The following is a 14,154-nucleotide window of genomic DNA, read 5'->3' as shown; positions in this document are numbered from 1 at the left end:
GTTGATTTATTGTGTGTAATTGCACCACCCTGTGTATAGTTAAACACGAATCGGTTGGAAAGGCCCGATCAGGATCCCCGATAGGAGGCCCATTGGTCATCCTTGAAAATAGATTTCACAAGAATTATTCGTCGTGCTGCTTGTTCAATTAGACGGCGAAGTTATCAGCTCGTTAACTGTCGCTGGATATCGCTTCGAGGAAGTAAAATGTGTTTACTTTCGTTTAACATTCGGTTAATTTTTAATCAATTGGAATGTACAAGACGTTTCGTAACACAGTTAAACGTTTTTCATAACGTCAAGAAATTTCCCTACAATTTATAGATACTAAATATTTTCTAATTTCCTTGGGCGCTTTCAGATCGGATTCTATCTTTCATTAGTGCCAAATCGTATAACGATTCTCAATTTTCCGAACTTTAAACTAAGTAAACGTTCTTCTTAAAAATCTTGGAAATATTTCTCGAAAGCAGTTTCGTATTTTTAAATCTGAACCTCCTGTGTCAAGATGATATTTTATTCTCTATCTTGCGGTATTCGTTACTGCAAAACATAATTTACAATTTACAAGTTATAATTACTTAAATCCACGGTAGATTATCGCAGATAACGTGAGTCGAATTTACCTCGGATAATAAACTAATAGGAAAACTCTACTAGCGTTCATAAATCGTATAACGAAATCATAGAAAACATTTTGATAATTTGTAATTCTCTACGTGTATTTAGGTTTAATTAATTATTTCATCTTTATTTAATTATTAATTATTTAATATTTTAATAATTTACGCTTTCGTGCTGTCGGTGCTCAAATTTCGAACAGAGTGAAATTATGCTAAAGTTCAAAGTACGGATAAATCAACGGAGAAATCACTTTGACAGTAAAATTATGCAAAAATATGTGTAGATGCATAGCTGCGCAGAAACTTAACGCTAGATCTGGCAAACAACACGGACGTCCTCTCTAAATGGACACAAAGAGATTACTGTTAATTATATAGCACGAAATTACGCTGGCTCCGAATTTTTTCAAAATATAAGTTCCCTTGAAATTTCGCCTTCCTGCTGTACGAGAAGAAACGAATAAGAGAATGGAAAATATGCCGCAAAGGGTTAATTAGCATACGAAGAAATACAACAAGATAAAAGAAATACAACAAAAAATGGAAAAGAGCAAGTATACGATGCAAGCTACGATGATTAGTCAGTGCTCTAGCGAAACTGAGGTCGAGGGTCTTTATAAAAAGAGTATATTATAATTAAATTATAAAAGAGCTTTGACGATGTGCTAGAAAACGGTGATACATAGAAGTTAAAGAAAGTTAAGTGAGGAACTCGATGCAGTTAACGCGACCATATAAAATTCTACATAGAAATGTTGCACCTCCTAGAGATCTTCTGATAGCGGATGATCGAAAGTTAAATTTAATCATAATTGGTTTATAACGATGATCTATTTTGTACTTAATGGTTGTCCAGTTTTGTAAGATAGGTAGCACAGAAATAGATGCTGTATTCCTTCAAGTAGGCTACTATGTTTGACTAATCGACAGTACCAGATTTCTGATACATATTCCATATGAAAGTACACCATATAATGCGTCTAAATTCCCAGTAAATCTTCAGCAAGTTTTGTATCCTCAAATCTCCTCTTCGCTACTATCGCTCTAAGCTTGTGCCACTTCAAAATCCTCTCAATTAAAATTTCAAACATATACGCCCAAGGCTCCCGAGCAACCAATGATTCCTCTACCACCGAAGCCATTAACACACACTATACTTCCATTATGAATCTGCTTATTAAAACCGGCACTTCTCAGGCAAATCGCCAGTTCGTCCGTAAAAGACGCGAAAGAACCTCGCAACTTGCTTACTGTGTGATGGATAGAACAGATGAGACAGAAGTTTAGGAGTATGGAATATCGAAGAATATGAATGATGTAACAGAATGTCAATATTCGCAACATACATACGAACCAGGATATAAATAAGGATGCAGATATGCGTATCACGACTAGCTTCGATTGGCTCGTCAAACAATCTGCAAACCTACGAATAAAAATTCCAGCCAACCACCCCATCGACAAACCCATCAACGACCCCTCCACCGACTCAAACAGGAAATTCCTAATAACAAAGTCAGGAAACTGCCTCAAAAGAGGACCGATAAGTGTACTAATCGACGTAAAAGGTAGATAAAAGGTTGAATATGAAAGCCAGAAGTTTGGAGTATGCTTGGAAATGCTGGATCCTGGCAGCATAAAAATTGCAAAGTATCAATGATGTAACAGAGAATATCGATATTGGCAGCATATATACGGACCAGGATATAAATAAGGATGCAGATATACGTATCACGACTGGCTTCGATTCGTTCATCAAAGAATCTGCAAACCTCGGTATAAAAATTCGATTCTCGGAAGCCAACCACCCCATCGGCAGACCCATCAACGACCCCTCCACTGACCCGAGCCGCAAATACTTAATGACCAAGTTAGCGATTGTCCTCGCAAGAGGTCTCAGGTATATTAGCCTGTGCAGAAAATGAATGAAAGGTTAAATAGGTGCGATAGATAGCCGGAAGGTGGGTGTACTCGTTAGTGTGCGATCCCGCCTACCGTCCAATGCGGTGGCTGGTTTCCCTGGGGACTCCCTAGCCTCTCACAGCCGGCTTTTGTCGTCGTCGTTGTCCCTTCTCTCCTTCCACGTACAGCCAGCACTCTTTCGCCTTCAGGAGGAGGACGTTGGTGCGTCGCTTTTGCATCGTGCGCGATAATAGTCACCACCGTGGGTTCACCGGTTAGTACGCGTTTATACACTCAACCGTGTTCCTCGAGCGGCTGGTCGCGCGAGACCAAGAGCCGATAGTCAGTCAGTCTTTCCGATCGAACAGTCGTGATCGGATCGATTTCTTCCTTCCAGTCAAGGATCGTCTTTCGCGTTGCGACCGCGATACTTCACGCCTGACAGCTTATTCGCTAGCGTGTCCCGTTCTGCTGCCGTGGATTTTCCACTTACGTTCGAGTTTGCAGGATTTTTCGCAATTTACCAACGACGTTGGAAAATTTCCGAAAGTAAGCTAACGATCCATCGATATTTTTAGCATCGACTTTCGCGGGCATCGTCGTCGACTTTGATCCGTTCATAGATTATAATTAGCAATCGTGATTCGATATTGAACAGTCAGAGATGGAGGACAACTAGAGAATTGGCTGGAAGCGTGTTCGAATAACGTTGACGGAGTGAAGGAGAGTTGGTGGACTTGTACGGACAGAAGAACCGATCAATGTTGTTAATATCGACAGTCTCCTTGATTGCTATTTGGCTTTGCTTTGGTTTTATATTGCTGTCAGACTGAATAAACCAGAAAGAGGGAAAATCGTACAAGTTGTTGAAAATCGTTGATCGACTCTGGAACAGTTGAGAAGAGAAGCGCAAGAGGAAGTGCAGTGAAAATTTAGTGCGACCGAAGACTTAATCAATGTTTTTCAATCTTCGCAAGTTTCCTATTGACTCGTGCATTGGTTATAATCAATTCTCGTTGATTTATTAACCAGTTATCGAGAGAACTGAAAAGAAGAGCACGATTGATTATTTTTGGAGCATTGGTAATAGAGATAAAGAAGTGCGATAAAGAGTAAGCTAATAGGAATCGAGAAAATGGATTGACAAATTGGTCGAGGGTGCTAAGATGATGGCGAATGAACTCGAGTACACGAGGGATGACTGAACGGGAAGAACACCAGGATGTTGTTTAAGGGAAACAGTTCGAGATTAGAGCTATTGATAGGAAAAATTCAAGCCCACAAAGAACCTTCTCGAGATGAACAAGCCAAATCGAAAGGTAGGACTCTTCGCGTTATATTTTATTAAATTATGGCACGAAAGTTTCATATCGTTTCTCAAATAAAGATAAAAATATGAAACAATGGCGTTCGTCGACAGGCAGTTTTGAGTCAATTGAAGAAAAATCTAAATATTAACAATAAACGAGAAATATTCTTTACGAGCCACTTTTTCTGCGTTTCGTACAAGCGCGCTTCAATCAGTTCCCCTTCGTTTCACGCGTCTTCTCAATTTCAATCTGATCCGGTAATTGATCGTTAACTTCTACGTTATTAAGAGCATCTCACGATGACAACGCATCATCGACTGTCTGATAGAATTTTCTGAAAGCCTCGCTGTTGGAGAAGGCATACGTAATATCAATTTGACGCTGTTCAATTTAGACCTTAGAGAATGGGCATCATAGATCACAATTAGGAAAGTTGACATTTGCCATTATATATTAGTTGCCACATGTCACTCTTCTAATAAATCTCTAGATTACATCAAGATTTAGTATCGAAATTACAACAACTCTCCTTCCGTGGATTTTCTTATTTGCATTGAATTTTAGGGAACCAGTTACTTTTATTGTACTATGCGATTTTTAATATATAACAAGAGGGTGGTTTATTCTGAGAATTTTCGCAATTTTGGTGGCAAATTGTAATGATTAGAGTAATTAGACTATCGGAATTCTAAGCTTTTAGGCTAATCACATACCATAATCGGATACATTAAATTTTCAATTGGGAGGTGAAATAATAGATTATCAAACTCTGAAATTGTAGAAGAGTTCGGTAGTATGAGGTATAAATATCTCAGCGTTCTAGCAGGATCTAAATAAATCATAGCAATTTATTTAACGAGATTTTACTTAAAGATAGAATCAACGAATTGTAAATATCTCGATATTCTAAGATCATTCACGAACAATAATCGATCTTCAAATTTTTAATTAGTATTGCATACTACGTATCGGCAACATTCCATTACTCCTGAATTTTGAAAAATTCCAATATCCAGACGCAATAATTGATCATCAGATTTCTAAATGAACTTCGAACGATCGGCTGTCAAAGTGCAAATATTCTGTAGCAGCCAGTCGCAGTAAACGATTATCGAATTTCTAATTAATTATGTGTATGTATTTCCAATCAATGAACTATTGAAATCTCAATATATTGAAAGGATTCAATGTTTCGACACGATCATTCGTAAGATCGATGAGAATATAATATTCGAAAAAACCATAATTGGAATAATCGATCAGTGAACTAGTTTCTAAATAGGTGTTGAATTAATTTACTACCAAAATCGAAATTAATGAATCGATACCGAAATTTTGAATCTCAAATAATCTATCTATTAAAATTTCTTCGTTAGAAATCAAATTAATCTCCACCTATGAAATTAAAGCACCCTAAAAAAAAAATTCCAATTATCAATCACCCTAATAAAATACTCGATGCTCGAATCGGCGACGTCTCACTAACAGCAATTCGTAAATAACTCAATCTCCGCAATAACGAATCGTCAAAATTTCATGTCGAATAATAGATTCAAATTACCAAAACCCTAATGAACCGGTTATTGGAATCTATCTGCGATCGACGATCAAACGTACAACGAACGTCGATGAAAAAATCCGCGCAAACCACTGGCACTGGCCTGACGAGAGGAGGGCTGTCAGAGGTTCGCGTGCTAACATAAGTCACAATTAACAAAGGCGTTAAGTCGGCCCCCTATTAATAAGCGTGGTCGAAGCATCCTATAAATAGCGACGGGCACGAGGTGACAACATTATACGCGGCCACATGCGACCACAAGGGAGGCTGTATGGGCTCGCACTAACACTTGGACAAGATAAAAACACAATGCAATACGGCTGGCATCGGCAGGTCGCAGAAAAGAGCTGCCAGTGTTAAGTGCGACTATTTTCGCGTCGATGACACATCGCCGCTGATTGGACGGAATCGAGATTCTAAATAAAACCCCCTTTGAATCCTCCAACAAGCCTTCGCGTCCTTGCTTCTACTCGTTTTCACGTTATCGTCCCCCATTTTCCACCGGAATTCGTAAACTCTCGCATCTTCTTCTCGATCACTCATCGATCCGCGATCTTCTTTAGAGCGTTCATCGCCAGCTTTGAGAAACGCTGTTCTCACATTTTTTCAACATTGCTCTTTCCATTGAATTCGAACATTGAATTTGTTGAATTTCGTGGTCAGTTTCATCGCAGCTTAAACTTGGGGAGAAAAGTTACTTCAGACAATTGGAGTTCTTAGTTTATCGTTCAGACAATTTCAACCCTTCGGCTTGAAAAATCCTTTCAACCCTTCAGTGCGAGCTCGTGAATGAAAGAGCATACGGTAGAACCGACTGGGGGACAAACAGTTCGTATGATGGTTATCCTTGTTATGTAGGTCAGTTTTCGTTCATGATAGAAGTTGTCGTTTAAACGAGTAAATTTAGACGACAAGAGTTCCATTGGTCGGATACTTGCTAAGATTTCGTTGCAATAAATGCAGTTCTAATCTCTAATACAGCAATCTTTGTGTTAAATACATTTCCCAGATGTATGTCCTATACGAACGTTAGACTCTTCTCTAGAGGATAATGATGACCAAAGTAAATTTGGAATTTTCATTCGTTTTAGATTAACGTTACCTGCACTCTTCTCGTAGAAATCAGAAAATCTACTGTTACGAAATTTTCACTTTATAAGCCCCCGATTTCGTTTCGCGCTCTTTTAGCAATTAGGGATGTTCGAAAGGAAGCAATGTTCTTCGAATATTTTCCAAGTTTCTCGGCTCGCTTCTCTGTGAATTTTAACAGTTTTTTAGTGAATTTTGAACTATTGATTAATGAATCATTTTAATAGTAGACGTTAGTAGGATCTTCAACTCAATAAAAATATAATTTTCAGAATTTATGAAATACGTAAAACGCACCAACTGCAACAAGGGTAAAGATCGTGAACGTTTCTTTGCAAAATAACCTGCGTCTGCAACAACTTTTAGAGACGTTGAAAAGGTAATACGCATTAGAATTCACCCTTTTGAAAGATGGGTCTTTGAAAGATTTCGAAGAACGATCGGAGCTTTCCATGAATGGGCTGACGAAAGGCTTGATCCTGATTTGTTGGCAATCGAAGCCAAATTGTTGACGACGACGGGGTCAGCTGGGTGCTTTCGTACGCTCGATCGGCAGCTCGGTTTATATTTATTGCGTGCTCACCCGATCTGCTGCGTCTCTTTTTCTGCAAGAAGAGGCGCGCGTGAGTCATGCTGGATGCCGCCAATTGGGCGAGTGCCTCGATCCCATACCCACGTTGCACAATTGCAGGGACACCTGATTTTTCACGAGATGCACGATTGCAATCGATCGGTCTTACTGAGAAATCATCGATATTACTGTGAAACTCCAAAGAAAAACCCTACTGCAATAAGTATTTACATTGCGAATTGCCACGAATAGGCAGACGAGAATGAGATAATTTTAGCAGAAATATTCGGAAAATTATGAATATAGCAGAGTAACAAAGATTAAATTTAAACAATTAAGCGTAGATTAACTAGAGTATAATTAAGAGTATGTTTAAATATATATGTAACAATCTAGTATATATTAAGGCCAAATGAGAATGTGAATGAGAAATCTATGTACATCAATCTCATCTCGTAGCCGCAAAGCAAAATAATATATACATATATAGTAGAGTAACATAAAAATTTGTAGATACAAAAATCTGGAAACATAGATACGGAATGTCAAGAATAAAAAAGATTTAATAACATCAACATTTAATTGAGAAGTTTGGCAAAACAGAAAATGAGAGCTTAAAGTACTCAAGAACTACACAATCCAGCAAATCTGCGATTCAACAATCAAAAACGCAAACTTCGATCACTGCAACCGCCTCTCCTCGTTGTCAGCCTAACTTTCAAGTCCCTCAACGCCCTTTGCGCTTCCTTCTAATTCCTCCAAGAATCTTCTAGACTCTAGATCATCCATGTAAAAATCTTGCTGATCGTCGTTTAAGCAATCATCCAACATCGCGTAAGTTTCTACGCGATCGCAGAAGGCTAGAAAGGGGGAAAAACGTGAAGGCCGCGTGGGTGGAGGATGCGACCCATTTAAACGAATCCACGTCCGTGATCCGATCTCGTTGGGTGTCTCTCATCGCGTTCGTGTTTCAAAGCGAGCAAGAGACGGCGGGATTCCGCAAAATCTCTTAAATCCAGTGGTGGGTGTCGGATCCAGCGTGTGGACTGGGCAAATGAGGAAACGGCCAACTAGCCGAGTCATTTCCACCGTTTACCAGGGCCACTTTGCTCTATCCGACCCGGTGGGAGTCTTCTTCATTCCTGGCAATTATTAATTATTCGATTCGCCTCGTCCGGATGTCTCCTTTGTCACCGGTTTTCTCTTTCTACGACGCGTTTCTTTTTTTTTTTTTTTCTTTACTTCTTTACACTCTATTTTATCGAGAATTCTACTACCTTTGAGAATTCTACCAACTATCAATATTTATGGTCAATATTTCGAAGTTCTGAAACGTTCTCGATGATATTAACAATGTGTGATTTAATGATAACAATGTGTTGACGATTATATATCTTCTTTCTACGTTAGTTTTTTAGTAATTTTTAATTATGTTGAGAAATATTGACGATAAATATTGAACGGCCTGAACTCACCTTCGGAGTCTAATTTTGCCAATGATAATTGGAAAACAGATGTATGGGTAACCAAACGTATTAATTACGTTATTTAAAGCTACGAATTTGTTATATGCTTCCAAATATACAATGGTGTCACATCTAACTCCGCCGCTCTTAATTACTCTCTTAATCGTCATGATAGAAAAAAATTCAATATCAAAGGATATATAAGGGATATATAAGGGATGTCAAGGGATATATATATGTATATGTTAGAAGCGCTATATATATAATTTCCCAATATCCATATCATATAAATCTCTATAATTTAGAATTCCTTGGAATTTTCACCTATTCTGGATTAATTAAACTATACTAATTACTATAATTATACAAATTATATCAATTAAATTATCTTATTTATATTCTCGAAATATTTTCCGAAAGAATCGAACAGATAAGGGTCTGAAATAAAGCCATAATACATAGGCACCGACAAATTGTCTCGAGAAAACGATCTCCGTCCTCGCGAAGCAACTTGAACAAGCACTTGAACAAGTACCTGCATGAGTCGTATGAACATTGGATAACAGGGTGATAGAGGGATAAAGAAGAGAGGAGGCAAAGCCCGAGTAGAGAATTCCCGCGAGGAATGTGCTTTTCTTCTATCAAAAGGACAAGAGGACCAGTCTTCTCGCGGAGGATGAACGACGAAGCTTCTTGACGACGTTCACGGGTTAATGGTACCAGTTTCACCGCATACTCGTTACGAAAACGATATAAAGAGACACGTAACGGGCGAGCTAAGGTCAGCCAGACCTCTTGTAATATTCCTACGCGTGTTCGAGTTCGTAAGGTCATTTATGGGACAGGTCCGTCTTACGACATTTATAAACCTGTTCCCCGAAAAGGATCGCTTTATACGAATATTTGCCACTGTTGTTCCGTGTGCATGAAAGATCGACGCTGTTCTTCGATCGACACTTTGTTGACTGCAAACCGAGAAGTTCTTTGGTCGTTTGGTCTCGGTATCTTGGCTCTTAGATTTTGGTTCCTTGGTTTCTTAGGCTTGGGCTTCTCCCTTTCTTCATCTTCGTTCCTCGGTTTCCTGACTTTTGGCATTTACAACGTCAAATGTTTGACGTCACTGCTGCGAATTCGATTGCTAATTTAAATAAAATCAATCCTTTTGGGGACAGAACGTTTTATCGATTATTAATAATATAAACACAGTTGTTTGATGGCATTTCTGTAAAAAAAAAAGAGTATAATGTACCAATGTCAGAAGATCAGTTTTATCAAAAGCAGATCTATTTATCGTTTAATTAGTAACTTAATGTTACTCGTTAATTGATGATAAATGTGTAAATGTAGAAAGTTTCATCCTTCAACTATGACTTGTCTAGAAAAATGTAAAATTATCCATGATATATAATTATATTCATAAGAAGGATATATTTATCTATAGGAATTTTACCATGCTATTTCAACAACAAAATGAGAAATAAAACAAACGCTAAAATTCTTTTCCCACTTTCTATGCTGATTTAATATTATACTATTCCCTCCTCTTCTTTACTATATTGATACAAATGGCTATCCCCGTCCGTCCACCATAAAACGAGCAAGCATTTATATCTCTTACACGTCACAATTTCTTCTCATTTCCCATATCCACCAAATAATATAATATAAAATACGTCATATTTGTTATACTCTTGTGAAATTATTTCCATCGATTGAACTTGAACGATTTTTGGAAGGAAATTTTGCTTTGAATTGCAGAGGCCTTGGGCACCGGAAGTTCGTCATGGCAGAGCGAGGATGGCGGTGCAAACTCGCGACGTGGCGGAGAGACGCCGTCTTCTTGTGCGACGCCGACATCGGCGAGCTTCCCGTCGGAGCCCGAGGTCGACGCCGACGTTGGTGTCAACGCCGACGGAACCAACGCTACCGCACCTTATCCTTGTCAATTCTGTGACCGCACATTTCCTCGACTTAGCTACCTGAAGAAGCACGAACAGGTACCTTGAATTTTTCTTTTCATTTTCCAAGTTTCCAAGACTTCTTCGATCATGAGTAGGTATATTTGAGCATCTTAGAAACCGGGTCGATCGATGGATTTTACATTCCTTATAAAATTATCGATTTCATATTATCCAGGTACCTAAGGAAACACGAATATCAATATCCATGATTATTCGTTCTTTCTTTTTCTTTTCTTTTCACTGTAAAATTTTTCATAATGTTTTCGATTATGAATAGCTATTGTCGAGTATTATTACTTGTTCCTCGACTGGCGTCGAGCCAACGATCGCGTCAGTATAATTATTATTATTATTATTATTTGTTAAAACTTGTTACTACTTTGTTAAAACAGTTATTATTTGTTAGAACTTGAGGCATTTGCCGGCTTAACTATTCCAAGAGATTTTAAGTATGAAGATTTAAATATACCTACTCCTAATGTAGCCCTAGCTAATCCCTTTTCGTGTTGTATTACGTTTCATTGTAGTTGTTTTATTGTTGGTTTCATCACGTTCAGATCTGATGTATCAGTTACAGTGGCTGATCACTCTCATATTATTTCTGAAAGGTAAACTTCAGCGTCGGCAATTTATCAGGATTTAACGTAATTGAAATTAAATGATTAACGAATAAAGGACTAACAAATCTCAGATATCCTACCTATAAGTGGGCGTGAGGTACAAGCGTAATATGACGCGGGAATACAATTAAATACAGAGTTGGTTATTGCATAATTTAAAAAATGGAAAGAAATTCGTGGCTTGAGTTCCCTATAAAATTTATAATGTCTGGAACTTGCCATAATTGCAATAAGACTCTAAACTCACTCGGATTTTCTACTTAAACAATGCAGGGGCTTCTATCCCACCCATCGAATATTATTTCACAAATTCTAAATTATCGTCTTAATTGTCCCAACAACGTTGCTCTGATTCAATTTAACGATCCGTTGTTTTCTGTGTCGAACCCATGTTGCCGCCAACGATCGCACGAATCTCATTTACAAACAGGCAGTATAACTATGTACCTATACAAGCCAATTTGCATACCCGCCAACTCGATCTTTTTCGATTGTTTTTCCCCCTCGTTTTGAAACCATTTAAGGTCTTTGTCAGGCATTCCTTCCTTTTTGCGCGTTCACCTTCCGTGCGTATTATATTCGCCCGTTTCTTGTTTCTCTATGAAGCTTCTCAAAGGGTATGTCACTCGTAAGAAACAGATAATCGATTAAAAATGAATGAAAAACAAATAAAATAAATTCGAACGTTCATTCTTAAAAGAAACATCTATCTCGAAAAGATTAACTGCTGAGTCGAGAGCATCTTGGAAACCGGAAGTAACTGAACGTTCGGCCGCGGACGTTCCAAGCGTGTAAGACGCGTGGCCTGTTCGGATTTTTCTGTTTTGCATGGCGGTGGTATTAGGAGTAGCGCGACTCTTCCGCGTCTGAGTCGACGTCAGCGGGTCATCGTCGGGTCAAAATCTGTTCCATGGCCCATAACAGGTTGTACCGGTCAGGTTCGCTCCGTTCAGGTGGTTCTCCATGCTTCGGCTTCTCCTCTACGCTTTTCAAGCCTCGATAAAAGCCGCTTCCACATACGCGAGCTGAATCGCGCTTCGCTTCCAGCGCAGATACGAGCCGGATAGCGGAGATAAATTTCGTTCAGCGGCTATGAAATCTTCCTCCGTTGCCTCCGGCATTCTTCCTCTTTGTCTCTCGTTTCTACGAGACCACGGAAGTCGTACGATTGGTCGGATTAGAACATTTTTTATAATCGCGCGGCATACCACTGGGAATGTTGAAATTTTCGCAATTTTTATTCCTTTCTTTGTTAACGTACGAGTGGATTGATATACAGTACGTAGTAAGGTTGAAGGATCGCTAAATTTCGAGCGAAAAATTGTCGACGCTTGAACAACCGCAGTTTCGTGAAAAAGAAATCGTACACACAGTCTCGTTTCAAAGAGCGAAGCCTCTGCTTCAACATACTTTGCGACGCTTGTTTTCCGTCTCTCGATGACCCCTTCTTTCGCGAAACCGAGCGAAATACTGAAGTTGCTCTCTTCCTTCTCAAATTTTTGCTAATCCGAACGAGTTCTACGGAGTGCAACGAATTTTTGGTTTCTTCTGTAACTGAACCAAGCCAAAGAAGCCAAGAAACAAGCGAATTAGTTGGACCATGTTGTACCTTTTTAATATTGTATTTAGAACAGGTGATCGGAATATGTTAAATGGAGTTTAAAAAAGTCGTATTTGGATCAGTTCTGTCGATGTAGTAGGACTATGTCCAATTTGTGTGGCCTATTCTTAACCGAGTAACTTGATCTTTTCTGTAAGGCCGGATTCGCGTCATTTATACTTTTACAGAATTTGCGTAGCTCAGTGGATCGTGAATTTTTCCATTCTTGTAGATCTTCTTGTAGATCTTGTAGATATTCTTGTAGATCTCCGCAGAACATAGATTCGCGATTTATTGCACATTCAATGGAACCAGCTTCGCTGTTGAGTCAGTTTCCTCGTTACCTTCGACAGAAACACAAGATGATGATGGCATTGAGAAATACAAAACTTCTTTTTCCGCGCGTTTCAGTATCACGTCCATTTCAGTAACGTAGCAGATTATTTTGTTACTGAATTTCGTAAAGCTAACACGGCCGACACGGTTTGGGGTCAGAACGTTGTAATTTGCCGCGTGTGACAATTTTTACATCTTCTACATTTTTCACATTCTTTGCTATGACTTGAGAACATTTAAATCCTAGCATACAAACGTCTATTAATCTCGTCGTATTTCAAAATTAGTTTTATCGGAAAGAAGTCACGTTTCCCTTTTTTGGGCAGCTGTTAAAATCCACGTTAGGCGTTCCGTATTAGGCGCAGTTACTCTGAAACAGCATGCCGACATTAATACAATGTTACGGATTCCCGAGAACCGAGATCTATCTCATTACTTTTTACGCACACCTCGTAATACGAACTTTCAAATTTTATCCAAATCCCTCATATTTCCTTGCTCGCATCCAAGAACCTCGTGAACGTCACGATACAGAGGTCTTCAAGAAGAAGGCGATCGCTTCGCCCTTCCGTCCGGAATTGTCTCTTCAAAGGAGCCGACGGCTCGAAAGTCGTACGTGCCGAGGTTATTTCGTTGGACGAAGACCGACTCGAGAAACAAAAAGGACAAAAAGATAGGGAAAAAAGAAAAGGAGAGCATAAAAAGAACTGTACAAAGAGAATGACCCGGCCCGTTCGCGATCATATCGGTCACACCGATCTACCTGGGTGACAACCACCGCGGGGAATTCCTCGACGAGCAACTTTCTTGCCCGTCAATTCTTTTGCTCTTCGAACCGCCAGCAAAGAATCTCTGATGAGTCGTGTTATTATTTTCTATCATATTGCCAATTTAATTTACAGCGTCACTTTGATCAACTTCATCGAGGATTGATATTAGCTCTTCACGGTTCGATGTCCAGTGTAATTTCTATTCTGGTAAGCTCAATGTCCAGTGTAACTGCTATTCCGGTAAGTCCAATGTCCACTCTGCCTGGACAATGATTTTATTTTAGTAGGTTCGGTGTTGCTGGACAAAGATCTTTTTTCACATAAGTCCAGTGCCCGTTTAAACGTGGT

General features: G+C 39.0%; 1 protein-coding gene across 2 annotated transcripts in view; it reads left to right on the top strand.

Annotated features, from left to right (window-relative positions):
- The window catches only part of L (zinc finger protein Lobe), a 135,786-nt gene that overhangs the window by 109,952 nt on the left and 11,680 nt on the right, over nt 1-14,154 (top strand). Inside the window, exons 1-3 of one of the 2 annotated variants that reach the window (XM_076623248.1) lie at nt 2,717-3,844; nt 10,278-10,516; nt 13,939-14,013. In XM_076623248.1, coding sequence (XP_076479363.1) covers nt 3,748-3,844; nt 10,278-10,516; nt 13,939-14,013 — 411 coding nt within the window. In that variant the 5' untranslated portion in view covers nt 2,717-3,747. Of the gene's footprint in view, nt 1-2,716; nt 3,845-10,277; nt 10,517-13,938; nt 14,014-14,154 lie in introns of those variants that run through there. The other variant, XM_033330622.2, reaches the window with a different exon arrangement.

The sequence above is a fragment of the Bombus vancouverensis genome, chromosome 12 (assembly GCF_051014615.1).
Source record: "Bombus vancouverensis nearcticus chromosome 12, iyBomVanc1_principal, whole genome shotgun sequence".
NCBI lineage: Eukaryota > Metazoa > Arthropoda > Insecta > Hymenoptera > Apidae > Bombus > Bombus vancouverensis.
This window is presented reverse-complemented; position numbering and strand designations above follow the sequence as displayed.